The sequence below is a fragment of the Gouania willdenowi genome, chromosome 4 (assembly GCF_900634775.1).
Source record: "Gouania willdenowi chromosome 4, fGouWil2.1, whole genome shotgun sequence".
Classification (NCBI taxonomy): Eukaryota; Metazoa; Chordata; class Actinopteri; order Blenniiformes; family Gobiesocidae; genus Gouania; species Gouania willdenowi.
In genome coordinates this window covers 1525488-1553285 of record NC_041047.1, presented here as the reverse complement: position 1 = coordinate 1553285, position 27798 = coordinate 1525488, and the positions used below count along the sequence as shown (strand labels likewise).

General features: G+C 37.8%; 1 protein-coding gene and 1 long non-coding RNA gene across 28 annotated transcripts in view; both read right to left on the bottom strand.

Moving 5' to 3' along the window:
• The window catches only part of LOC114461434 (mucin-5AC-like), a 419115-nt gene that overhangs the window by 254547 nt on the left and 136770 nt on the right, over positions 1-27798 (bottom strand). The window contains exon 1 of one of the 27 annotated variants that reach the window (XM_028443490.1): positions 12606-12770. The exons of the other annotated variants lie outside the window; for them this stretch is intronic. Within the exon in view, the coding sequence (XP_028299291.1) occupies positions 12606-12657 (52 nt within the window). The 5' untranslated portion in view covers positions 12658-12770. Of the gene's footprint in view, positions 1-12605; positions 12771-27798 lie in introns of those variants that run through there. 27 annotated transcript variants of the gene reach the window in all.
• Positions 105-6517, bottom strand: LOC114461446 (uncharacterized). Its single transcript, XR_003673843.1, has 3 exons — positions 6417-6517; positions 3357-3470; positions 105-127 (listed from the first exon to the last, which is right to left on the bottom strand). It is a non-coding gene; the product is annotated as an uncharacterized LOC114461446 (long non-coding RNA).

Here is a 27798-nt window from a genome sequence, read left to right as displayed (position 1 = left end):
TCATCTGTATCACAACAGTTTGGTCCAGAGCTGAAGGTTCCTAACTCTGGTAATAATGGTAGTTCTCCCAGCCTTCTACTTGCAGTACACACACTTGGTGATACACAGCCACGAACATCTTCGTTCACTGTGGATTAAAATGTGGATTATTCTCACAGATTATTTTCTGACGGTACTTTTAATCAAATCTGTGCTGAAGACAATACTTTATTAAGCACCATATTCATTTTATTGTCTTTTGAAGATGAGCTATATTTACAGTTCTAAGTTGATGTCATATGGCAGCAGTGCCTCATATAGTCCAATTATGACACAGCGATGTCAGGAACTGCTGTTTTATGGTGATAACAGAATCATGGCTCCAATCCGCTGATTCTGAGCGAGGTTTTACAGCTACCTAGCTGCACGGTTGTCAGTAGCGACAAAGATTCAAGTAAGAGCCATGGGTGGTGGCTTATGTATATACTGTATGTGCATAATGACATGTGCAGAAATAGTTTAACAGTAAATATACTCTGTTCACTGGACTTAGAGGCCATTTCTGTCAAATCCCGGCCCGTTTTTCTACCCAGAAAGCTAACTGTGCTAATCACAGTTGTCTACCTACCACTTGATGCTAAAATTAGCCTAGCTCTCTCACTACTATCAGATATGATACACAAACTGTGGAAGGCTTACCCAGACGACACACACATATTGCTGGTGACTTTAATCAGGCAAACTTAATGTCTGTCGTGCCTAAACTTTACCAAGATGTGAAGTGTCCACCAGAAAAAGGAATACATTAGACCATGTTTACACAAACATGCATACTGAGCTAAACGGCTTCCTCATCCCTGCATAAGCCCCGGTGACAAAGACCATCGACACTTGGTTCGAGGATGCACTTTTCCAGCTCCAGGTCTGCTTTGATAATACTGACTGGAGTCTGTGTACACAGAGGTTGTCCTAAAATATATCACATTCTGCATGGAGACCTTTCACTGTTGTCAAAAAATGTCAGATGTTGCCAAACCAGAAACCCTGCATGACCAGAAGTCACTCCTCAGAGGCTCTGATTGGTTCTGTATTCTGGCAATCTGCCAAAGGCTGCAGGAGCAGCAGGGGGACTCAATGAGTCTGTTTTTTTCACACAAACTACTAGTTTAATGTAAAGCTGTCCTTACTTAGTGACAGCTTTAGCAAATATAACAAAAAAAGTCCCTTTTAAAAGAGTTGCAGACTGCACCTTTAACATTGAGTATTAAAATGAGACAAAACTGTCAATTTTGTTCTGTCTTTTATCATCTTTTATCAGGGAGGAGAGACTCAAGGTAGGAAATGGAAAGGATGGGGAAGAATTGAATTTTTAAAGTGAGAGTGAAATGTGAAGTTGTAGTTGTGTATATTGTGCTTCTTGTGTTGTGTAATCAACGTGTCTAAAGTTAAGCCCAGTATGAGTTTTATCCACAGTCTAAGACATGTCAGTGCATTGTAGACCAGCGTATGTGCAAGAACCACCACTGTAAACCCAAGCGCTGCCCCGGACCCGAAGATGCAGCCAGGCCAGCAGAAAGAGTGCCCCCCCCCTCACGGAGGAGCAGCCCTAATTTTGTTTATGAAACCAAACTCCAAAAGTTCCATTTGGAACTATTTTGGCTTTAAACGAGGCAGAGATGGTGAAGCAATAGGAGATCTACTGTGCAGGCGCTGTCACCAGCTATAGGAGCCAAAAAAGGGAACAAGTTTTTTTCCACACGGACTCAGAGCAATCTTCTTTTTTTTTTTTTTTTGCAGAGATATTTGCAATGTACAAACAATATTTACAAAGTATATACATACAAAGGAGGGATCACATCCAATCTCATAAAACACCAGTGACGTCACCCAGAAAATACATACAAATATAGTTTCCACAAGAAATCAGTTCCTGTTTATTGTATTTTATCCACTATGGTTTATGTTGGAGAAGAAGCATTAATGTCAAATAGTTTAAAAAAAGACAGTGGATTTGTTATCCTAAGTTGATTATTTATATTAGTTAAACATAAATTAATGTGCAAAGGATGATTATTTTCTTAATTTCAACCATATACATTCTAACTTCATTTATTAGTTTTTTTATTGCTTATATGCTTTTCTTCATGTACTCGTATCATGCACCAAACAACACTATAAGTAATTAATAAGTATTTCTAACTTGTACAAATGCATTGCAGTTCTTAAAAATAATAGTAATAAAAAAAGGCTTCAGTATCGCGATATTACCCGGAACCGTGATACTTTGTCTGGTATAGTATCGTGGTTACTCATTTTGGTATCGTGACAACTCTAATATGGACAGTGTTGGGGAGAATGCTTTGAAATTGTGTTGGTTGCAGAGTGCTGTGTACTCGCCCTGGAATGTATCTGGTAGCGTGTTCCATTGTTTTGTCTAATCGTATGATTAAGAAAATGTTTAGCCCACACTTGTAAAAATCCCTGTTACAAATGTATAAACCACTAATGTGGCAAAAAAAAAAAAAAAAAAACACTTTGCAAAAGACAGAGCTAAACTTTCCCCTGGCTGAATTGATCCTTTTTTTTTCTTTTTTGATGTTACGGTTATGTAACTGAAATTTAATGACTTTGATGTGTTCCTTTGACATCGAGAAATTGACTGTATTCTGAATGTGCTCAAACAAGAGAGTAACTGTACCTGAATGTAGTTGCCCAGAATGAATGTTCTAAATACGTCTTCTGAATACGTGTTCAGTTACTACCCAACACTGTACATAGATATGTATATTTATTTATTAGTTTATTGTTATTATTTTTAATTTATTTTTCTCTTTTGTTCTCTCTTTTTTATTACTTGTCATATGTTTCCATACTCCTCACAAGGATGTTTTATTTATTTTCCTCCTCTATCCTTGTAACATAAAACAAAATATGCCTAATAAAAAATTCATCACAAAAAAAAAAAAACAAGAAGCAGCAAATACATTAAAAACAAGGTTACATCTGCATAATATCACATTACAGTTATGTCCATGTTTAGTAATTTAATTTTTTGTCAAGATGTTACACTAACAATGCCATTAATGTGTGGCTTTTTTCAGTCTGATTTAATTCTTTTAAAGTTCTTTTAAAATGTCCTCTTACAATTTTTACATCATTACTGTGTTACCCAAAGTAGACAATTGTAATGGTGTTGTAATATATGCTTAGGAAAGCCTACACAAAATGAGTTGTTAACTAATTGATCATATCTAAGTTGAATCTTAATTTATGACATTTTTTCAAAACTTCTAAAAAAGCTGAATAAACATATCCTTAAAAAGCTAAACTGCAGTAACATTATTATAAAGCTGATTAACAGTTATAATGTGACTCACGTGTTCCATCAATACAGAGGGTCCCGTCTCCCATGCAGCTGGTCGACAACTCACATTGGCCGAACAAACAGAAGAAACACTGGAGACCATTTTTAGTCTCTGACTGAGTGTGTGCTGAAACATTAAGGAATAACATTTCTTTGAGTTAAGTCGCAGCCACTTTTCTCCATAAATCACAGACCCTTAACAAATCGTGTTTTTAGAAGCTTCAACATGACTGACATGACAATTTTTATTTATTTATTTATTTTTCAGATTGAAGTAGGACCCTTAGTGTTTACAGATAATGTGAAATTTGGGAAATATATGATACTGAGTAACAATAAATCATGTCAACTACAGAAATTATCAAGCCAAATCACAGCAGGGAAGGCTACAAAAGGAGAAATATTTCAACTAATGTATGGACATCAACTGTAGCAAGTTTGGTGATAATAAACATGAGGCCAAAACACACATTTTTGTACAAAAAAGTTCAGACTGAAGCCCACTTTGCCACAACTGTGTCAAAGTTTTCCAGAAGTTTTTATCTGTAATGTGTCAGTCACATTGATTCCAATCATTGTGAATTGTATGTCTGACCACTGGATGTTGCATTTTGGCTTGAAATGAACACATATATCCAGGTTTCTGCTGTGCCATGCGTAATGCTATATTTTGTTCCAGTCTTTGATGTCGTTATGCATGGGTGTTATTCAGCAATTATTTGACCCATCAAAATGCTTGACACAGCATTGTAAAGCTCAAAAATGTGAAAAATTGGTGATATCAAACACTATGGGAGTGGCTTTAGCCCTGGCCAATCAGAGCTGGGTAAAGGAGGGACCTGCAATTTTACGCACGAGCGCTGTGAACTCATTGGACAGATTTTTCAGCTGAGAAATGCCCAAATGTCTGAAATGGCGATATCTGTCTGACGACACGATTTGGATTTCTCAAAATATTGAATTTTATGAACATTGGAACAACTTTTGAGAAGAAATGACAAAGTTAAGACACCATTGTTGACTTTACCATCTTTGAACATAATGGCCTGGTGTGTGTGCTGTGGTCTTTTGTTCTGAATGTGGGTTGGCTATCGTGTTAGCTTCTATAGTTTACAACTTTAAGACCCAAGAAAGTCCCAGAGGATGGAGCTTTACAGTGGTTTATTTTTACCTTACATGATTGAACACACATTGACAAAAGTTTAACTCCTCAATTCAATATTGATTATAATTAATTTATTCAACATGTGTTTAGGTTTTGTTTTTTAAAGTTTTTTTTCCAATAAAGGATTACACAGGAAAACAGGCAAGCCTTCATGAAACAATAAAGTACCTAAAAATAAACAGAAACACACACTTACCAGGTAAGGTATTATTGTTACACCCATTAATGTCACAGCACTCAGCAGATATCAGTGCACCTGAAAGAACCAAGTTAAGTTCATATGTTTGAGAGCCTGTGATTGGACACAGATCTGATGATGCACATCCTTTGTAGAATCGTGTTGTGTCAGATGAAGTAATATCTTTATCTGCAATTACAAAATAAAGATGTTCATATTAGTTAAACAGTTTATCTTGTCTGTACAACATAATACATGGGAAAATATCCAACCTGTGATGGTGGCAGTTACACACATAGTTTCTGTAGAACATGTAACTGTAGTTTCAGTTGAACATGTACCATTGCAACTTTGACATCTGAGTCTTTCAGCTGTAGTGAAGATAAAATCATACAATATTAAAATGTTTTATAAACATCAAAATTTAAAGATGACGTGAATAATAACAATATTAAACTCACGTGTTGTAGTTGGAGGTGTGGTAGTTGTAGTTGGAGGTGTGGTAGTTGTAGTTCCATCATTACAGTTATTTGTATCACAACAGTTTGGTCCAGAGCTGAAGGTTCCTAAATCTGGTAATAATGGTATTTCTCCCAGCCTTCTACTTGCAGTACACACATTTGGTGATGCACAGCCACGAATTTCTTCGTTCACTGTGGATTAAAAGGTGGATTATTCTCACTTATTATCCTTGGAGGGCATTTTCAAAAAGGAAAAAAAGAAAAACGTTTTTTAAGGATCCTCCACTATTTTTACAAGTATGGCCTAAACGTGACTGAAGGTATTAATCATAAAATCTGTGGTAAAGACAATGTTTTATTAAGCACCATATTCATTTCATCGTATTTTAAAGTTTAGTGCAGTTTTGGAGGCTGTGGGTCACCATCTTGAATGGCCACAATGGGTTGATGATGTCATATGGCACTGCCTCATATAATCCAATTGATTCCAATGTGTTTGTGGCTTTGTTTGCATTAACACTGACTATTAAAATGGGAAAAAACTGTGTAGATTTTTTTTCTGTCTTTCATCATCTTGACAAAACCAAAGTGGTGGCAAACACATGTGCCATTGTTCAAGCAACAAGAAGCAGCACATGTCCTTGGTGGGTTTGTAATACAATAAAAACACAATTACTTCTGCATAATATTACATTACAGTTATGTCCATGTTTAGTAATTTTGTTCTCAGTCAAGTTGTTACACAAACAATGCTTTGATTTCTGCCAACAATAAGAATTTTACAAGTTCTTCAAAAATGTCCTCTTACAATTTTAAAGCATTACTATTTTACCTAAATAGACCATTATAATGGTGTTGTATTATATCCTTAATAAAGCCCACAATAAATGAGTTGTTTACTGATTGATCATTTACATTAAAAGAACAAAAAAGCTAAAGAAAAATATCCTAAAAAGCTAAACTGCAGTAATAGATATAAAGCTGATTTTCAGTTATCATATGACTTACGTGTTCCTTGAATACAAAGGGTCTCGTCACCAACGCAGGGGGTTGAAAAACCACAATCGCCAAAAAGACAGATGAAACACCGCAGACCAGTTGTAGTGTCTGACTGAGTGTGTGCTGAAACATTAAGGAATAGGATTTATTATTATTATTATTATTATTATTATTATTATTATTATTATTAAATAAAGGATTACACAGGAAAACAGACAAGCCTCCCAAAAACATTAAAGTACCTCTAAATAAATGGAAACACACACTTACCAGGTAAGGTATTATTGTTACACCCATCAGTGTCACAGCACTCAGCAGATATCAGTGCATGTGGACGACCCAAGTCAAGTTCATATGTTTGAGAGCCTGTCATTGGACACAGAGCTGATGATGCACACGCTTTGTAGTATCGTGTTACAACAGGTAAACCAAGTCCTGTCTCTGCAATTACAAAATAAAGGTGGTTCATATTAATTAAACAGTTTATCTTGTATTTACAACATAATGCATGGAAATAAAAATATCCAACCTGTGATGGTGGCAGTTACACACATAGTTTCTGTAGAACATGTAACTGTAGTTTCAGTTGAACATGTACCATTGCAACTTTTACAATCAAGTGCTGCAGCTGTAATGAGAAAAACAAATGTTTAAAGATTTGTCATGTTGATTTATTTTCTACAATCACACATTCAGGTACATTCACTCTTTTTCAGTTTCAGTTACATCCTGACCAAGAAACATGAAAAATCACATATGTAGTCCTGTCTAACAATCATTTAGTGTACAGTGCATAAAAATCAGCAATAGCGTTTAAATAGTTTATTATTAAACTAAGACACCCATAAGTTCATAATACTGAAGTTGATTAATATAAACATTTAATAAAACGACAGATTTGGTTTTGATGTTAAAAAGAAGTTTATCTGTAAAAAGATTTTTTGTCACTTTAAAAATCTTTTTTATTCTCTAATCTAAAGTCCATAAAATTAGTAGTGTAACCTAACTGTTTGCAGTTTTGATGTCAGTCAATGTGTTCTTGTAATGTTATTGGATGTTTTAGCAAACTAGTAGCCAATCAAAGTCATTCCTTACTGAAGCCAGTCAAAGGGGGCGGGGCCAAGTAGCGCAGGTGGAGAAGCTCAGAGTTGGTGAACAGACAGACTGTAGTCTGGAGGATGGAGAGACGATCCACGTGTATCTGAAGTTTCACTAAAGTTGTCTGCAGGTCGACTACTCGTGGTCCTGATAATAACTTGAACTGTTACCTCAAGGAGAAGGAGACTGTGGAAGAGGAGAGAGATTGGAGCGGTTTTCCCCTGGTGTCCTGGAGAACGGACTCTGCTTGTTGCTGCTGCTTTTCTTCATGGATTTCGGGTGACATCGTGTGTTACTGATCAGCGTGACAGCACATCTTCATCAATCATTCGTTTGGGATTCGTGAGTGCAAACTGAACTGAGTTGCACGTGCCTTTTTTTTTTATTTGCTCATGTCTGAGTGAAGCGGCCATTTTAGTTTCAGGCCTCCACGCACCCTAGCTACGACTCAGGCCTGCATCGGTCACGTTTCTTAGTCAAAGCGCGCTGTGTGTGTGTGTGTGTGGGCCCACATTTAGTTTTTCCTTTGAGTCTTGTATTGGGTAAAACGTGTGTGTGTCTGTGTGTTGTTACTTTATGTAAAGAGTGATATTTTTTTTTCTTAAGAAGTATTTAAAAATACTAATTTTGAATTTAGGTATTCATAAGGTATTTATTTTGTTTTAGAGAACACTGTAGGGGTGTGTATTTTGTTTCCAAAGAGAGATCTTTAAAAAGATTTATTTTCTATTTTGTAAATAAATATCTGTTAGTGGATTATTGCATTGAAAGTATGGTTGTGTGGTGTCCTTATTTATTTTAATTGACTAAATCATCTGAGAATAGAAAAAAAATCAAACAGTTCAAACAACGAACTCAGGCCCTGTCCCATTGTACTTCACACTCTAGGAAAATATAGCATAGCTACATGGGACAAGGGTTACACATATAACATGGGAGGACAAGAACGGGAGAACTGTGGAGCAGCCAGCAGCAGGGCGGCGCCTCGTTTCTTAGATGAGAAATATGGAAGAATGGGTAAGAAGACCAAACTAGGCCCTTGTAAAGAGGGGCGGAGTTTGGGATCATGAAAAAACTCCACAAACAAACACAATATTCAATTCAATAAAACATCACATTAGCACCATGGGATGGTCTTAGGATGGGTAGTTCACAGGTCAGCCACAGGATGGCGTTGCCCTTATGGCTCGCCTCCTGCTGCCATCTGCAGGGAGGGAGGAGGGTTGGAGCCAGAGGAGACGGTATTGTTCCCGTACAGATTCTTCTTATTAGGGCCCAATCACCGATGCCGGTGCACTTTTCAAATTGTGTGGCACGTTTTTGGAATGGATACATGACAGGTGGGGCATGACAAACAGAATTTTCAGTTCAATTACCAGCCCATTTTCTAAAAAACGTTTCTTCATTGACAATAAAGATCATTAACACTACAAAACTCCTACGTACAAAGAAATTAATAATGAGAAGCCTTAAAATGGAGCAGAATTTGAAAGAGGATGAAATTAATAGACTAGCAGTGGACAGTAAAATTGGTGCTAGCGCCCCCTGGTGGTATCTCTCTTCACACATTTACAAATTGCTGAACACATGAAACTCTTCTGCAGTAAAAGTGTTTGAAGCAAAAGTCACGAGTGAATTGATGAGACTCTCACAGGAAAAGAACCATTTATTTATTCTAGGATTTTTTTCTTTAAAAACTTAAACAAACTGATTCTCTCTAATGTTTTCTGCACTGGAAACCTTTAAAATGTAAATCAATTTGACAAATTGACCACTTTAGGCAAAGTTAGCGAAAATAATAAAGCCTGAAAATGCAGCAACTTTTGCTGCATTTTAAAAAAAAAGCTGCAGCAAAATCACTTATTTTGGGCGGTGAAATCCTGAAGGAACTGAAAGTTTTACTTCATTCCGTATGGCACTAGGTCTGGTTGCGGAGTGAAGCATCTGTCTCCTGTGAACATCTGTGTGGTGCCGGTGAAAGTTATTGTTTCATAAAATGTACATGTGTTCCACAACAGAGGTTTTCAAAGTGTGGGTCGTGCCTACGCTGGGGGTTGCCAGAGTTCTTCAGGGGAGGGGTGACGCACGAGAAAAACATTTACCAGAAGACATTGTGGTAAACATCACAAATAGCAGATGAAGAAAGTGTGAGAGTGTCTGTAACAGCCTGTATCCAGGTATTTCTGAGGCTCCTCAGCTCAGCTGGTTAAGGTGTTGTGTCTATGGTGGGTTTCTCAAGCGTCTGACCACAGGTGTAAGTGTGTATAGGTGTGTGGGTGTGTGATCAATATGGTGATCTGCTCTGTCTCATTTACAATTATAATCTAATAAAAAAAAGCTTCATTTGCATGACAAACATATTTAAATTGCCAAAGCAAGTGTGACATTGAACAATGTAAGACTTTAAAGAAGAATAATTTACACAGCACAAAAATAACACATGTTGAAAAATATAAAATAGCAACATTCATGTGTGTGTGTGTGTGTGTGTGTGTGTGTGTGTGTGTGTGTGTGTGTGTGTGTGTGTGTGTGTGTGTGTGTGTGTGTGTGTGTATTTTAAACTAATTAGGAAATAAAATGCTTTTTAATCATTCTTAAAAAGACGGGAGCTGATGAGAAACTAATTTATTTGGTAAAATATTTCAAAGAAATTCACCCATTGGTTTGATCTGGACCGTTCAAACGTTGTTGGTAAGGAAATAATCAGGGCATGTAAAAATAATGATTTACGTCAGCATGTGAAGTGGAGCCGGAACAATAAATACACTTTCATTGGCTGAGAAATATGGATATATTTGTGACAAGGACCACAAAAGTTAGCGTGCCAGCGCCCTCACACAGGAAAGACAGATAGACGAGCCGAGTCATCAGAAAAGTAAACCAACCCTTGAAAGTTCACCTTTGTTCAAAGAGGGAACCACACACACTTTACCCCTTTCTCCTTCTCCTTTGTGTGATAATGTTTACTGTGATTTATTCGAGTTTATTTTTTTCTTGCACACCACCCCTCCCCTGAAGAACTGTGGCACCCCCAGGGGAGACACAACCAACACTTTGGAAACACCTGTTCTACAGCACAAGGACATTTTTTGAAACATAATAACTTTCATGTAGTGTGTTTAAGAAAAAGAAAATAAGAAAAATACTACCTGTCATTGCTGCTTGCAATTATTATTATTATTATTATTATTATTATTATTATTATTATTATAATTAGTGTAGGGAACCAAACCACATCAAGCCTAACAGGATTAACCAAGGAGTCTGTTTCTTTATCACAAACTGTTTACAAAATACCTGCCCCCAGCAACTTTGAGGTGCATAGCTAACTCTAGTATGCTTCCTTTGAACCAATAACAGAGTCAAAAAGACTGGCCCAACACTTTGAAGTTTTCAGTACGAACTCTTTTTACGACTCCACACAGGGGAAGAACATGCGTCTTCTCACTCCTTTACAAACAGATACCTTTGGGAAGCTGTAAGATCACAGAACTGTGGGGTGGCAGTCGCTTTAGTGGTATCTGTCATTGTGTCCTTGGGCAAGGCACTTCACCTACATTGCCTAGTATGAACGTAGTGTGTGAGTGAGTGTTGGTGGTGGTCGGAGGGTCCGATATCGCATTATGGTAGCCTCGCTTCTGTCAGTCTGCTCCAGGGCAGCTGTGGCTACAATAGTAGTTTACCACCACTAAGTGTGGAGTGAAAGAATAATGCCTTAATTCTGTAAAGCGTCTTTGAGTGTCTATGATAAAGCGCTATATAAAATTGATGCATTATTATTATTATTATTATTATTATTATTATTATTATTTACTGGGATGTGTCCCAGTGAAGAAGTGAGAACAAAGAAACTGTATTATGTTTGAAAAGTCACAAAAGAAAACATTATTGGAATGGTTTCTGCAGAAATTGAAATTGCAAATATTGTCTGTCCTATTCCACTCTTTTCAGATAATTTTATACCTACAGAATGCTATTTTAAATGTTTCATCATTTAAAAAGTGCTTAAATACCAGAAAACTTCACAAAAGTTAGTTTAAGGTATCTACTGCAACCATATAGTAAAGATGAGATGCTGGCAACTTTAAACCAATCAACGAAGCCTTGGTCTTGGGAGGCGAGTCTCAAAGATAATTTTTTAAAAGGAAAAAAACACCCAAAATTTTAGTTTTGGGACGCTGGCCGTTTCATGCTCAATGCGTTTCCCTTCCCCATCTTTTCATTTATTTCATTTTTTATTTTTAGTTGAAACAGATTTTTGGAATCAACAGCTTGCTTGGTTCGGACGCATCCAGCATCTAGTGACGTGCGTAACAGCCGAAAGAAGCCCGGCCCGTGACCCACTGTGGTAAACCATGAGCCATTCTCTAACCCAGCTGTGAAGGCCAGAACGCCTGGATTGGCTGTAGGGGCTACACTCTGTTGAAACCCAACAGAACTCAACGATGGAACGTTCTACTGCATTTCTTCAAAACGCACCTCCAGGTCCAACCTTGACATCATCTTCATGGTACCAGAACAAACTCTGATCAGCAAACTTGATCCACAATAGATCACATCCATACTTCCATAACTACACACTTACACACACACACACACATGTTCCACACACAGTTCATCTCATTCATATTTGTTTGTTCTCCCCTGTCTGTCTCCCCTCTTTGTTTTATGAGCTGTCTTTATGATTTTATGCTTTGATTTTATGATCTTATTATTCGAATATGTATCCTGCATTTTTATTAAATATTTAGTAGATTAGCATTCTCCTAGAATAGTGATTTCACTTTATTACATATAATCCTCACTTTTATTAGCCTAGAAATGCGTTTTATCATGATTTAATTAATCCATTTCAATTGATATTTTGACTGTGTTAAATGTTGAATTTTGAATAAAAGGTTAAACATAATCTTTGATTCCTCTGATTCATTAAAGCTGTGATGATGGTGTAGATGTTGCTGGTAGAATTCACTTTTCCCTGGTTTCAAATTAATGGGTTTAGTCTAAAAACTTAGACATAATTCTCCTGTTCACAGGAGTGGCACCCCGCAAAAGTTGAAGTAATATTAATAATCGTAGTTAATATTCTTATTTATACAACCCATTATTAATTACTCCTCCTCCTACATTATTATTATTATTATTATTATTATTATTATTATTATTATCATCATTATTATACTTAATACCCACAAAACTGAAAAAGTAATGAGGGTTAGTAAATTGATGGATGCAAGGTCACCAGTTCATTCCATTACCAGCACAACATCAGACAATTTTAGGGCCAAAATAAACAGAAATATTTTCTCTAAATCTAGTTTAGCAGTAAATAATGATGACTGTATAAATGGATTAAATTACCTTGACTGAAGAATGTCCAGAGGACGGTCACAGAGAGGATCAGCTTCAACATGATGAGTAGGTGAGAACTGAACTATCCTGAACTGTAGAACTAACACCTTATATGTATATGCAGCACTATTTAAAGCATCTGATATGAATATTTACTGTCAGAGTCAGACACTTCTTGTTATTTTGTGCTGGAACATTTTCATAACCTTTCACTTTACCACACCCACCTTAGCTTTATATAAGATGCAATTCATGTTGTCACATTGAATGTCTGCTGTTGATTGAAGACAAGCTTTGTATAGAGGTGACATTCCATTAACAATAGATATAGTTTATGAGTGATTCTTCACCTTTCCCACCTAGTAATTAGTGAGAATGCAGGAGTCATCCTCACTATTATTATCACTTTTTTTCTTCCGTCGTCGTTAATTCCTCCGACACTGTTTGTCCGATTTTGACAAAGTAGTACAGTGCCCGTCGGAAGTATGCATTCATGTGGGAGCATAAGGGGTATAATTGCGTATTTTTGTATCTTTCTGCTGTGTTTTTGTGCATTTTTTGTATAATTATTGTTTTTGTTACACATTTTCATATTTTTTTTGTTTGATGTATTTTTCTGTAATGTATGTTTTTAGTCATTATGTGTATTTTTGTATCTTTCTGTTGTCTTTTTGTGCATTTTTCATATACTGTAATTATTGTTCTTTGTTGCCATTGCAGTGTGATTCTGGAATCTTTTTGTGTATTTTTGTATCTTTTTTAGTGTAGTTTTGTGCATTTCTATTGTTATTTTGTGTATTTTTGTATAAGTATTTAGTTTTGTGTATTTTGAATCATTTTCATATGTTTGTTGTTGTTTGGTGTATGTTTTTTGGAGTAATTATGTGTGTTTTTGGAGCTTTTTTGTATATTTTTATGCATTTCTGTTGTCATTTTGTGTACTTTTTGTATAAATATTGTTTAGTTTTTAGTTTTATTTTACTCATTTAGTATATTTTTTAATATAATTACTGTGCGTGTGCGTGCGTGCTAGCGTGCGTGCGTGTGTGTGTGTGTAAAAGCGAGACCCGAAAGTACCACGAAAAATAAACGTTTTGCAACACCAAAGTCGCAACTCTCTCTCAACGGCTCTGTGTGCGTTCACCATTTACATCCCAACGCACGCACGCGCATCAGCCGTGTGTGTGTGTTTGTTTACATTGTAGCTGCTAGCATCTTTCTTAGCACATAGAATAATATAAGAAGAAACACTCACCGTTGGGCAGAACAAACAATAATCATAGTGAACCCATACGCTCATTAACGTTACATTCCTCTGTCTGAAAAATCAGAATGTTTGCGATAAGGTCGGCTAACGACCATCAGCACAGCCACCGCCCACAGTCATGGAGACGAAGGAGGAAGTGAAGTCTGTGACCCGAGATTTAAAGTAAGTTTGGAATCACGGGTATAATATCAAATAACCATGAATTATTAACTTAAATGACTTTTAGCAGTACAAAAACATTTTTAATATTGACCTTTTTTTTTTATTTAACCCAAACAACAGTGACTCGGTCCCGGAACCGGAAGTGGCGATAGATAGGGGTTTCATTTCGGGGTTGTCCAGAAGTGAAATAAAATTAAAATCAACATTTGGACATGACCAAATTACTCCAAAATAACAGATACACACACTCGGGGTATTTGGAACCCATTGAACAAGTTTCAGGTCAAACTCGCTATGCGTCGGGGAGATATTTGCTCCACACACACACACACACACACACACACACACACACACACACACACACACACACACACACACACACACACACACACACACACACACACACACACACACACACACACACACACAGACGTCCCTTGCTTTTTAGGTAGATAAGCTATCAAAAAATTCAGAAAGTTCCGGATATTTATGCTTGTAGTTTTATTAGTGTTGTCAAGAGATTAAAAAAATAGTGAGATGAATTAATTATGCTCTGTGATTAATTAATCTATTTTAATCTATTTGAAAAATGCCCTCAACTTGAAGTATTTTCATATTAATCACATTATTGTGGCAGATCAAAAGATTGGTAAATAACAAATTGTCTTTATAAAGTTATTTGTTGTTTGACTTATTCATTTTGGATCTGAACCCTGTCATCTTGTCCAGTTTTGGCCACACGGCGTGCTCGGGGTATGTAGCAGTTATCACTGTCCGAGTGTCTGTGTTAGCTGTCCATGCTAACTGCTACATGTTTAGCATTGAGGTTGTAGCAAAGCTCTGGTGATTGACAAACTCTTTCTTGCTTGATTTGCACCCAACTAGGCTTGTGTTTTCCATCCAGCGTTTTATAAGCCAAAATTAACACTAACGAAGTTGAGAAGCTCTGTAGTCTCAGGGTAGTCTCTCGTCTTGTGTTGTAGCCTGTGCATCAGTATTATGGGTATGCCGGGAACTCTTGAAAAAAAGGTTCCGCGCTGTTTGGAGTGCTAAAAAAAGGTGATTAACAGCGTTATTTTTTCCTGTGATTAATTAATCGCAATTAACTCGTTAAAGCGACAGCTCTAACTTTTATAATTTGTGACTTTTAAACTTTTTACGTATTCATTTTTTTCTTTCCTTTTCATTTCTATTCTATTCATCCACAGCCATTCTTTAAACAGTTTGAACCTTTAACATGTTCAGCTATATTACGTTCAACACATTTCAACCTTTTTCAACCTTATTGCTAATGTTCAGGAAATAGCAGGTTAGTGCTAATGCTACGCTAATTCTATTGATAGACTATTGTTAGCGCTAGGCTAATGCTAGGCTAATGTTAATGCTACATTAGTGCTAATGCAAGATTAGTGTTAATGCGAGGCTAATGCTAATAATAAGCTATTGCCAACGCTAGGCTAATGTTAATGTTAGGTTAATGTTAATGGTAATGCTAAGCTAATAGTAATGCTAATGCTAAGCTAATAGTAATGCTAATGCTAAACTAATACCATGTAATGTGGGCCAGCACCTGCATCCTCACTTGTATTTTCTTCAGGAAATGCAAATATTCTAGTTAGATTGTTATGGTTTCAGCTTGATTTCAATAAAGTATTTGTGTGGCTTGAACCAGGTGACCCAATATTTTAGAAGACAATGAATCTATAAGAGGAGTTCAATGGTTTTATTTTACAACATTTGACTAAATGTCTATGAAAATGCAATGACCTCTTTGCTTTCTTTAGTTGTGTCACAAAATGAGCAGTGTTGAAGAAGAAAATGAAAATGCAATTTTGATTATTTATAATGGTAATAATGCAGCTACACATTTCAATGCATTAGCCTTTCTGCTAATGCGTTTTAGTTTTTAAATTTTTAATTTTAAATTGAATTTTTTACCCATTTGCTGGCCAATCTTTTGGAAATGAAAACTTAAATGTGCTTTCCTTTATCATTTTAATTAAGTTCCAAAATAAGCAACCTTGAAGAAGAAAATGAAAATGCAGTTTTGATAATTTATTATTCATTTTATTTACGAGTTAAAAAATGCAGCTGTATTCTGAAAATGAAAAAACATTTCTGTTAATCCATTTTAAATTGAATTATGGTTCAGATATACTTTCATATAATCTACCTTGTAACGACAAAATACAATAAAGTTGATAAATAAGATGTTATTGTCCATAACCATTACCAATGATGTTGCACCTCTTAATTCATTGGCTTAAAAAGACTATGGCGGCCGACTGGGTTATAATGCAGAAAAAAAAAAAAGACTGCAGCTGTGTCCAAACATGTCCTCCTATCGCCTTTTAATCACTATTCTGTAACCTCCTTGATGACGTCACAGGGTTAAGGAAAGGTGTTAGGAGAGGAGTTAGGAAAACGACTATCACGTTTGTTTTGAAAATCAGACATACTTCCACTAGGTGACATAATAATCTGACGGCCGCAAAGGTTAGTGACGTCTGCTGTGGTGAAAAAGTACAAATTTCCGAAAATGGACCAACAGCTCATTCATAACACTTTCCACTGATATAAACTCAAATATCACAAGGTTTGAATGTAAATCAAAGGAAGAGGCTGAAAAACGTCACATTGAGAATGATTGATCAAACTCACCTTCCACTCACTAATATGAATTATGTTGAATAAATTATAAATGTTGCTAAAAATGTCTCTGATCCATTTTTCTAGAACCACAGAGTGTCTGTTTTATGTCAGTTATAATCTGATAATATGGCTTTCATATTATTTCATTATTTTACTTATGTCACCAAACCTGCCTGACTGATCAACTCAGCTGATGATTTGCCAATAGACTGTGAGAGAGAACCAGGGAGCACGGATATAAAATACCAACATGTATTTTTACTTCTCTGTCAAAGCAAAAGATGATGAAAATCTGATTGATAATGTCAGCTAAACCTCAGTGTTGTGTCCTTATGTCATTTTTTTCCATCATTATTATTGATCTACAGAATAATTAGCTTGATGAACAGCATCTCTGTCTGAGGGAGGAGTAAGAATCATGACCTCATCATGCCAATTTATTTTTACCAGTTTGAAGTGATTTAACTGTGTGATTATTGATCCACGAAAGAGGAGTGTGCAGCACACACCACTATTCATAGATGAGACAGAGGTGGAAAGGGTGAAAACCTTTAAATTCCTCGGAACCCACATCAGTGAGGATCTCACCTGGTCTCACAACACACATCAGAACATTAAAAAAGCCCAGCAGCGACTGTACTTCTTAAGAAGGCTGGGGAAATTTGGCATGTCATCCAAAATCCTCAGCAACTTCTATAGATGTACAGTGGAAAGCATCCTTACCAATTCCATCACAGTCTGGTACGGAAACTGCACAGCCCGGGACAGGAAGGCTCTCCAGCGGGTGATAAAATCTGCACAGTACATCGCGGGAGCTGCCTTCCCCTCACTACAGGACTTTTACAACGCCAGGGTCACAAAAAGAGCCCTGAACATCATCAGGGACCACACTCACCCACAACACAGACTCTTCACTCTCCTGCCATCAGGCAGGCGCTATAGGAGCCTGAAATCCAGGACCACCAGACTGACAAACAGCTTCTACCCACAGGCCATCAGGCTTGTGAACAACTCTCTCACTACCACCCCGCCACACCACTGATTAAACTGCTGGACTGTGAAAACCATTTGCACTACTGCATTGTAATAACTGTTATTTTGACAATTGCACTAATGCCATTCCCCTGCAAACCTGCAACAACGCACGATCGCACTTTAGAATCAAAATGTGTATACTGCTACTCTGCCACTCACATGCTCACTTTATATTTTGTATATTCTGTATATTTTATATTTTATTATTAGTATTATTATAGTCTAGTATTTTTGTATTCTTAGTATTTAGTATTATTAGTTATCTTTAATTGGGAATAGTTGGGTTCTTTTAATCTACCTCTTCATTTTGTTTGCTTATTATTACTGTGAAAAGGAGGACTTGCAAAATAAGATTTTCATTGTGTGGTGCAACTGTCTGGTTTTACTGTGCATATGACAATAAATATCTTGATCTTGATCTTGATTGACAATAAAACATATTGTCATGATTAGATTTACCATAAGATCAACGTAAAAAGCCCAAGAAACACTTGTGTAGTGCAAACGTACAGTATTGTCCCGAGGCATGCTTGATTAATGCTGGTCTATAATTAAAAGTATAAATAGAACAACATTGACATGAACAAACATCCACTTGCGTGTCATTGTCATCAAGCAGTAAAAGGACATTCCTGTTGATCTTCATACCTTCCAACTCTAATCACAGCTTCCTGGTGTAGTTTTTATTTCTACTAAACAGTTAAAGATTGAAAAACAGAAACATTGGGCCTTTAATTTCTGTTCCATAGTAAAAAGTTTCTCTTCCTGTGGTTTAAGTTATTATTGAATATTTGCTACTGCCCCAACACCACAAACAGACTGGCCTTCAACAAAGTCAAAACATTTGAAGTCTGACTGGTTCACACTACATTTCTCACAGTTTTTCTTTGTGAAACCAAATGTAATTATGATACATTTAACCAAAAATAAAGAAAATAAAAACATAATTTTTAAGTGTGATTTTTACAAATTCAAAGGGAGAAATTAATCACAATTATTTACTACAGTCAGGTTTGTGAATAATTATTTTTCTAGATGTCGTGGATTCACACTGCTGAACAATGTCTGAGTCTGACAGAAGAGCGATGTGCTTCTAATACAAATCATTGGGAGCGTTTTAACGTGTTTATATTCTGTGTCAGGTTTTAGCCACGTATTTACCAAGAGATTTGTTCTGCTTGTTTGTCTACTTTAACTTAGGTGTCCAAGTATTCTATACTGCTTCTGAATGAAAAAGGACACAAAAAGAGAAAACCCTCAACAAACTAAAAATAAGGAGAGAAGGACACAAAGCCAACCATGTCTACAACTAAATACAAAGAGAAGTTGAAAGAAACTGCAGATAAACTAATAAAATAAACTCAGCACATAAATATGTCAGGGGAAAAAACTTAACTTGCTAAAGTCTCTAAAAACTCTCCATCAGATTTCTGCTGCCTGTGTGAGCCTCCATCCACCTCATTCACAGGGTAAACAAACGTATTAAATACGTGGCTAAAACCTGACGCTTCTCAAAAAGAATATAAACACCTGAAGGTTTTACAGTAATTGAGTGATTCACTTATTTAATTACAGCACATTATGATTGTTGTCATAATGAGTTACGTTAAAACGCTCCCAATGATTTGTATTAGAAGCACATCGCTCTTCTGTCAGACTCAGACATTGTTCAGCAGTGTGAATCCACGACATTTAGAAAAATAATTATTCACAAACCTGACTGTAGTAAATAATTGTGATTAATTTCTCCCTTTGAATTTGTAAAAATCACACTTAAAAATTATGTTTTTATTTTCTTTATTTTTGGTTAAATGTATCATAATTACATTTGGTTTCACAAAGAAAAACTGTGAGAAATGTAGTGTGAACCAGTCAGACTTCAAATGTTTTGACTTTGTTGAAGGCCAGTCTGTTTGTGGTGTTGGGGCAGTAGCAAATATTCAATAATAACTTAAACCACAGGAAGAGAAACTTTTGACTATGGAACAGAAATTAAAGGCCCAATGTTTCTGTTTTTCAGTCTTCAACTGTTTATTAGAAATAAAAACTACACCAATAAGCTGTGATTAGAGTTGGAAGGTATGAAGATCAACAGGAATGTCCTTTTGCTGCTTGATGACAATGACACGCAAGTGGATGTTTGTTCACGTCAATGTTGTTCTATTTATACTTTTAATTATAGACCAGCATGAATCAAGCATGCCTCGGGACAATACTGTACGTTTGCACTACACAAGTGTTTCTTGGGCTTTTTACGCTGATCTTATGGTAAATCTAATCATGACAATATGTTTTATTGTCAATCACCAGTGTTTGGAATAATGGCGTTTAAAGTAACGGCGTTAGGTAACGGCGTTAGGTAACGGCGTTTGTTTTTCAGTAACGGGGTAATATAATGAATTACTTTTTACACCGTTACACAGAGCAGATTGGATGAATCAGCAGAGATGGTGAGCGTGGAACAATCTGATGAAAAGTTGTCATTTTTAAGGTGACGATACAAACACTACTTTAAATTAATCATGGTCAAAGGCAAGAACGTACATGTGAAGTGTTCATTATATCCAGGAGTGAAGACTTTGTCCACATCTGTTGTAAACAACTCAAATTTAATGAAGCACCTCACGATACACGCATCTAAAAAATGTGAATTATTTGACATAGAGCAACTTTTTTTTTAATAGTAACGCAAATAGTTACTTTCCTTGGTAATGAGTGACTTTTATTACAGAGTAATTTAGTTACTAACTTAGTTACTTTTTAGAACAAGTAGTGAGTAACTATAACTAATTACTTTTTTAAAGTAACATTCCCAACACTGTGAATCACAGTTAAATCACTTCAAACTGGTAAAAATAAATTGGCATGATGAGGTCATGATTCTTACTCCTCCCTCAGACAGAGATGCTGTTCATCAAACTAATTATTCTGTAGATCAATAATAATGATGGAAAAAAATGACATAAGGACACAACACTGAGGTTTAGCTGACATTATCAATCAGATTTTCATCATCTTTTGCTTTGACAGAGAAGTAAAAATACATGTTGGTATTTTATGTGTAGTGGGGGAGAGGGTGCCTTCCCATCCTGAAGTCCACAACCATCTCAATGGTCTTCCTCTTGTCGGTGCTCTTCTGGGCACGAAGCCAGTAGCAGCAGCTGGACAGAGATTCATGACTTCATCATCACTCAGAGCTCTAAGGACACTCCAAAAGACAAAACAATCTGCCGGTTTGTGCCTCGGCTGCGAGTCCGTCCTGGAGCTCAGCTGTGCTTTTTCCTTTTTTTAACAGCAGCTGGAAAGACATCCCGTGACTTCATCATCTTGGCTCTCGGCTCTGTTTGTTCCAGGGTAAAAAACCTTAATCCATCCCTAAATATGGCACCATCCCCAGAATTCCCATACTGATAGACTTTATTATTGTTCCTCAGGGCAAATCCTTTTTAGATCCATCTCTTGGCTGAATCCAAATCAGAGTTTTTGGATGCAGAGTCCCAAAACTCAGAAAGGCAGCTGGTATAAGTCCAAGTCATCTTCCATCTCTGGCGATCCATGGAAAAAGCAATGCTCTGTGACCAAACGGTTGTTTATAACCTGGCACAACGGCATCAATCTTCTCCTTTTCTCCTCTTCTGTCATCAGTGTGTATGGCTGCACCATCTCTCCAAAGCTGTGGCTAATCAATTTTCTTACCCTGACTTTAATCTAAAGTAACCTTTAGTAAAACACATTTTTATGATCTATAGAAACATCACAGTTACATAAAATATATATTTCTTAAAAGGAAAGGTTATGAAAAATACAAGGATATCAAATACATGCATTTCAGAGGTTTCTAATGCAGACCTTTTCACTTTAAAATGTTACCAGTCAGTGATTATATTCAAAGTTACATCACTCAAAAAGATCATGATTAATACTTCCATTTTTTCTTCACAGCAAAGCTTTAACAGCAAAGGATAATGTATTAACTGACCATTTGGGGGGGTGTTGCAGGGTGCAGTGTTGGACTTGCAGGGTGTCAGGGTACCTGTTTCCTTCAGGTATGGTGGCTTGGTGCTTGTCTCGTCTCCTGGTTGCCTTGGGGTCGGTCCCGGTGGTGTGCGGGCCCCGGGCGGCCTGACGCGCTAGTGTGTGGAGTGGGCGCGCTATAGAGGTGCTGGCGTCTGTGCCAGGATTGGGGCGGGGTTACATGGCCCTTCAAGCTTCAGGATGGGGGGTGGAGCTCGCTGTTCAGGTGGTGGGTAGGTAGGAGCGAGGCTACTTACACAGTTGCTTCACCGTGTCAATGTGATTGTGCCCATTTGTAGTTTGCAACCTGACAACTCGACCTTCTGTGAGTGGCATCAGAGGACGACTGGTTGCATCATAGTGTTGTTTTTGGATGAGTCTCTTCCTTTGGAGTTGTGTTGTGATCTGCACTGAGCTCTTTGATGTAGGGGCCAGCAGGTTGGTGTTGACTGGGAAGGTCAAACGTGTTTGGCGTGACATAAGACGTTCTGCAGTTGAGCCCAGTGTACTGTCACAAGGAATGTTCCTGATGTTTAGCAAGTTGAGAATCACGTCAGTACCATCTTGATGAGATTTCTCCATCAGCTGTTTTGTGCTGCATGTTCAGCTAGACCGTTTGATTGTGGGTATTCATGACTGCTGGTGACGTGAACAAAGTCCCATTGTTCTACAAACTCTTTGAAACGTATATTGTCTCACGTTGTCGGAGATCAGGGTGTGAGGGGCTCCGTGTACAGAAAAATATCTTTTTAGCTCTTTGATCACAAAGGCTGACGTCGTATCACGGAGAAGGTCTATTTCAAAACAATTTGAATATGAGTCTACCAGTACAGAGTACTGCTGACCATGCTATTCAAACAGATCGATTCCAACTGTGGACCATGGCAGGGTAGGAATTGAATGAGGTTGTAAAGGTTCCTTTTGTTGGTGAGGGCGAGTAGCGTTGCACGTCGCACAAGACCGAAGTTTGTTTGTAATATATTTTTTGATCTGTGCATAGTGTGTCTTCGTATCTGAGAGTGTACGGGACACATATGCAACAGGCTTCTCATTTTGTAAACAAGCTACACCCAGTCCATAACGTGATGCATCACAGGTTAATGTCACTGGTTTCTTAACGTCATAATAAAACAGGACTGGTGAGCTGGATAAGCATGACTTCAGATTTTCAAACACTTGTTGGTGTTGTTGAAGCCAACACCAGGCGGTGTCCTTCTGAGTGAGCTGTCTGAGCGGTGCAGTGATACTGCTGAAGTTTGGTATGAACTTCCCCAGATAGTTTACCATACTGAGAAAACGTTGCACGGCAAGAGCATCTTCAGGGACAGGCATTTTTGTGATTGCCCCTGTTTTTGCTGGATCAGCCTTCAATCCCTCTTGTGAACATGTGCCCCACATAGTACACTTGGTCGAGGCAAAATTAGCACTTTTGGGGGTTTAGTTTTTGTTTAATCTCTCGTGCGCGGTCAAGAATGTTTTTTAAGTTGGCGTCGTGTTCTGTAGCATCACGACCTCCCACGATTATATCATCGACTATGGTAGCACATGGGTAACCAGCACATAGCTGTTCCATTGAACTTCAGTTGCTGAGCTTATTCCAAATGGCATGCGGAGGAACCTGTAGCGCCTGAAAGGTGTGCTGAACATAGTTAGCATAGATGTCTTTTTATCCAGTTATATTTGACAAAATTAGCTTTTAGCATCAAGCACAGAAAACAGAGTCGCACCTGACATCTGAGTGGCAACGTCCTCCACACTGCGCATTGGGTAGTGTGGCCTTTTTAGAGCAGTGTTCAAGTCTTTAGTATTGATGCACAGTCTTTTTTCTTTATCTTGTTTGTGGGCTGCAACCATTGATGAGACCCAGTCTGTGGGCTCAGAAACAGGAGTGATGACGCCTATTTCTGTCATATTTTCAAGTTCCGCTATTACCAGTCCCTGCATTGCAAGTGGAATGCGATGTGCAGGACGAACGACTGGTTGTACAGCTGGATCCAATGTCATTGAATATGTTATTGGCAGTCCCCCTCGTTTACTATTGAATACATCCTTGTATTGTTCTTTTATATTTTTGACAAAGTCTGTTTTTGTCTCCGTGCGAATCTGGTGCACGTGAGGACTTAGTGTAATGAGTCCGAGACGCCCACATGAGCGAAATCCCAACAGCGGGAGTACAACACGCTGAACCAGGAAGAAGGGTAGTGTGTGTTGTTCATCTAGATGGCAGGGCAGTGTGACAAAACCAGCAGTCTCTGTTTTACTGCCTCCGTAAGTCACAAGATTTGTGTTTGTGTCACATTTTATCATTTGCCCATTGGAAATCTGCAGAAATGTACCTTTAGCCATTACATTACATTTTGCATGAGTGTCGATCTTTATTTCAATGGGTTTGTTGTTTACGTGTAGAGTAACAAATCCTTCATCACGGTTTTTCCTTTTGTTCTTCTACAGTGTCAACAGATACACCATCCACATAAAAAGTGTCATCATCAACAGTGTAGTCTGTCTGCTCTACGTCTATTTGGTGCACTGGGTTTCTGCTGAAGCCTTGTTTATTGAAACTTTTCTTTTCAAAGCGTTGAAAAGTGGATTTACAGCATTTTTTGTATTGATTCATTTTGTTGCATTTGTGACATTGTTGGCCAAACGCTGACATTTGTGCTGATTGGCTACTTTCACAGTTGTTGCAATTTGTGATTGGTTTTACATCCTGCAGCTCTGCTCATTTAAACCTTGTCCTGTTGTGCCCCCTGGTGGAGCTTTTCTGCATTGCAGCCATGCACGTTCTGGCTTTTGTGTTTTCCTCAGTCACTTCATATGTATTGTAGATTAGTGTGAAATCATTATCACGCAGCAATGCTTTTCTGATGCTGTCATTGTTATCATTATTTATGCCACACATGATTCTGTTGCAGATCAGTTCATCATTTAACTCTTCAAAGTGGCAACTTTTGGCTTTCATTTTTAAATCATTGATGAATGATTCGATAGTCTCACCTTGTTTTTGATTTCGAGTGTGGAACTTGTGCCTTTCCATTGTCTTATTGTGTTGAGGATTACACACTTCCCGGAATTTTGGGAAGAGGACGGCTCCATCGACACCTGGCGCCCTAAGTTCTGTGGCGTTGATGAACAAACTCTTCCGTTCAATGGCTTCTGCTCCAGCGTGATTGAGGAGAATATGAGCCTTTGCAGGTTTGTCTGAGTGTGCCACCTCAATAAAGATGTCATATTCTCTTTCAAACACACGCCAGTTCTCAGCAATGTCTCCCTTAAACACGAGCGGGTTGGGTCTCCGAAATCCCTCCGCCATCACGTTAGCCAGCTGTAATGCTGTGAGCATTTAGTTGGTTTATTCACAACTCGTAATCACAACTTCACAACGTGACTTTTTTCAGAGAGAAGTGGAGCATGTGCACTGATGACTCGTACGGCAAACGATAAGGAACAATCATTATAACAGAATGATCTACACATACTAAACTTGGTAGTATTATTAATAACTATCAAGTCAAGTTTTAATGAAAATGAAAAAATTGATTTACTCCCACCCCCCAAATCAATTGACAGTTCAGTTCTGAGGCGTGACGTCAGCTCGAACCAGTTGTTTACTGTTTACTGCTGCAGCACGTGACGTCATGTCTAAACAACCAAACTAATGATCTGATGCACAGGGAAGAAAAAAACAGAAAGAAGAGGAAAATGTAGATAAAGTCAGTGTTTGAAGATCCATGACAATTTATTAATCCATAATACGTGGTGACGTATCGATCATCATTTCCTGTTTACACTCTACCGCTGTTTGCAGCGCTCTACTACTTTGTTATGCTAACGCTAATCAAACTTGTTGTCATTGATATTTTAGCCTTGAAAACACTTGTTTTACCGTAGAGTTAAACGTACGAAGGTTAAGTAAAAAGCAATCCCGCCTCTTATAGGCAGTGTAATCTCCTTTAAACTTCTTTTTGTCCTTAGCTTAGCTTAGCTTAAATTTAGCACCTATGGCTTCTCTCTCCTCCCCTCCGCTCTCCTGCCCGGTGTGTCAGATGTTTAGTTACTCCTCGTCCTCCTTTAGGGACAATGGTAGTTGCATAAAGTGTAGCGAGGCGAGGATCAACAATCTGGAGAAGCGGTTCCGCACCCCTGATACCAAAACAGAAGCTAGCAAGCAGGACCTAGCCGGTGCGGACTGTGCTAGCGCTAGCTCAGCTTCCCCCCCCGGCCAGCAATGACTGGGTTACTGTCCGTGGTAAGCATAGTCGAAGGTCAAAAAGCCGCTCGGGACACCACCATGTTCACGTCTCAAACAGGTTCTCCCCCCTCCGTGAGGACAACACACTCACCGGGGAACAAACTCTGATAATTGGCGACTCCATAGTGAGAAACGTGAAGCTAGCGAAGTCAGCGGGCATTGTGAGGTGCATCCCAGGGGCCAGAGCGGGCGACATAGAATCAAATCTAAAGTTGCTGGCAAAGAGTAATCGTAAGTTTGATAGGATAGTCCTCCATGTCTGCACTAATGACTCCCGACGTCGTCAGTCGGAAGCAACCAAAGTGAACATTGAATCAGTTTGTGCTTATGCTAAAACAATGTCGGACTCCGTAATTTTCTCTGGTCCCTTACCAAATCTGACCAGTGATGACATGTATAGCCTATAGCATGTCATCATTTAACCGCTGGCTATCGAGGTGGTGTCCAGAAAACGAGGTGGGCTTCACTGATAATTGGAGATCCTTCTGGGGAAAACCGAACCTGATAGGAAGAGATGGAATCCATCCTACTTTGGAGGGAGCATCTCTACTATCAGAAAACATGGCACAGTCACTGTTATGACATCTCATGAATGAGACCATGTTACAGAGGCGGAGTCCTCCACGCCCCTCTGCGCTTGCCTTAGGACAGTTTCCCTCCCATTGCTATTATGATAGCTGTGTTCATCGCCATGGCAACTGTTGTGATGGTGATGAATATTATTTTATAAAGACGGTGTCTGTCCCCCGACCCAAATTTCACAATGATTTTAACATAAAATCAAATAAAAGAGCTATCAATTATAAAAATCTGAAAAAAATTAAAATCTCAAATCTAGAAACACCAACACATAAAACCATTAGATGTGCTCTATTAAATATTAGATCACTGAGATCCAAATCTCTACTAGTAAATGACCTTATCTCAGAAAATAACTTTGATTTATTCTGTTTAACTGAAACATGGCTGTATCAAGATGAATATGTTAGTTTAAATGAAGCCACTCCTCCCAGTCATTTAAATACTCATATGCCACGAGACATAGGCCGTGGAGGTGGTGTAGCAGCTATTTATCATTCCTCTCTCCTAATCTATCCTAAACCAAAGGCCAGTTACACTTCCTTTGAAAGCCTGGTTCTAAATTTATCTCATACCTAATCAAAAACCTGCCAGCCAGTCTTATTTGTGATAATTTACCGTCCTCCAGGCCCTTATTCTCAATTTCTATCAGAATTCTCTGAGTTTATATCAAACTTAGTCCTCAGTTCTGATAAAATACTGATAGTAGGAGATTTTAATATCCATGTGGACAAAGATAGTGATAGCCTGAGCTCAGCCTTTATGTCCCTAATAGACTCAGTTGGCTTTTTTCAAACTATTAATGAAGCTACTCATCATTTAAATCATACTCTTGATCTTGTTCTAACATATGGCCTTGATATTAATGAACTAAAAGTCTACCCTGAAAATCCTCTGCTATCAGATCACTTTTTAATATCTTTTAACATTATCCTAGAGGATCTCGCACTGTGCAATAAAATAGTTACGAGTAGAAATCTGTCCAATAGTGCTGTAGCTAAATTTAAAGAGGCCATTCCTGCTGCCTTAAACTCAGTGCACCATCCAATAAATAACTATGATATTAATTATAACCCCTCTCAACTGGATCTGCTTGTCGATAGCTCTGCTAGTCTACTAAAATCCACCTTGGACTCAATTGCCCCATTGAGGGAAAAAACTATTAAACGTCAGAGGAAAGCTCCGTGGTTTAGCTCTGAAACTCACACACTCAAACAAACAACCCGTAAATTAGAGAGAAT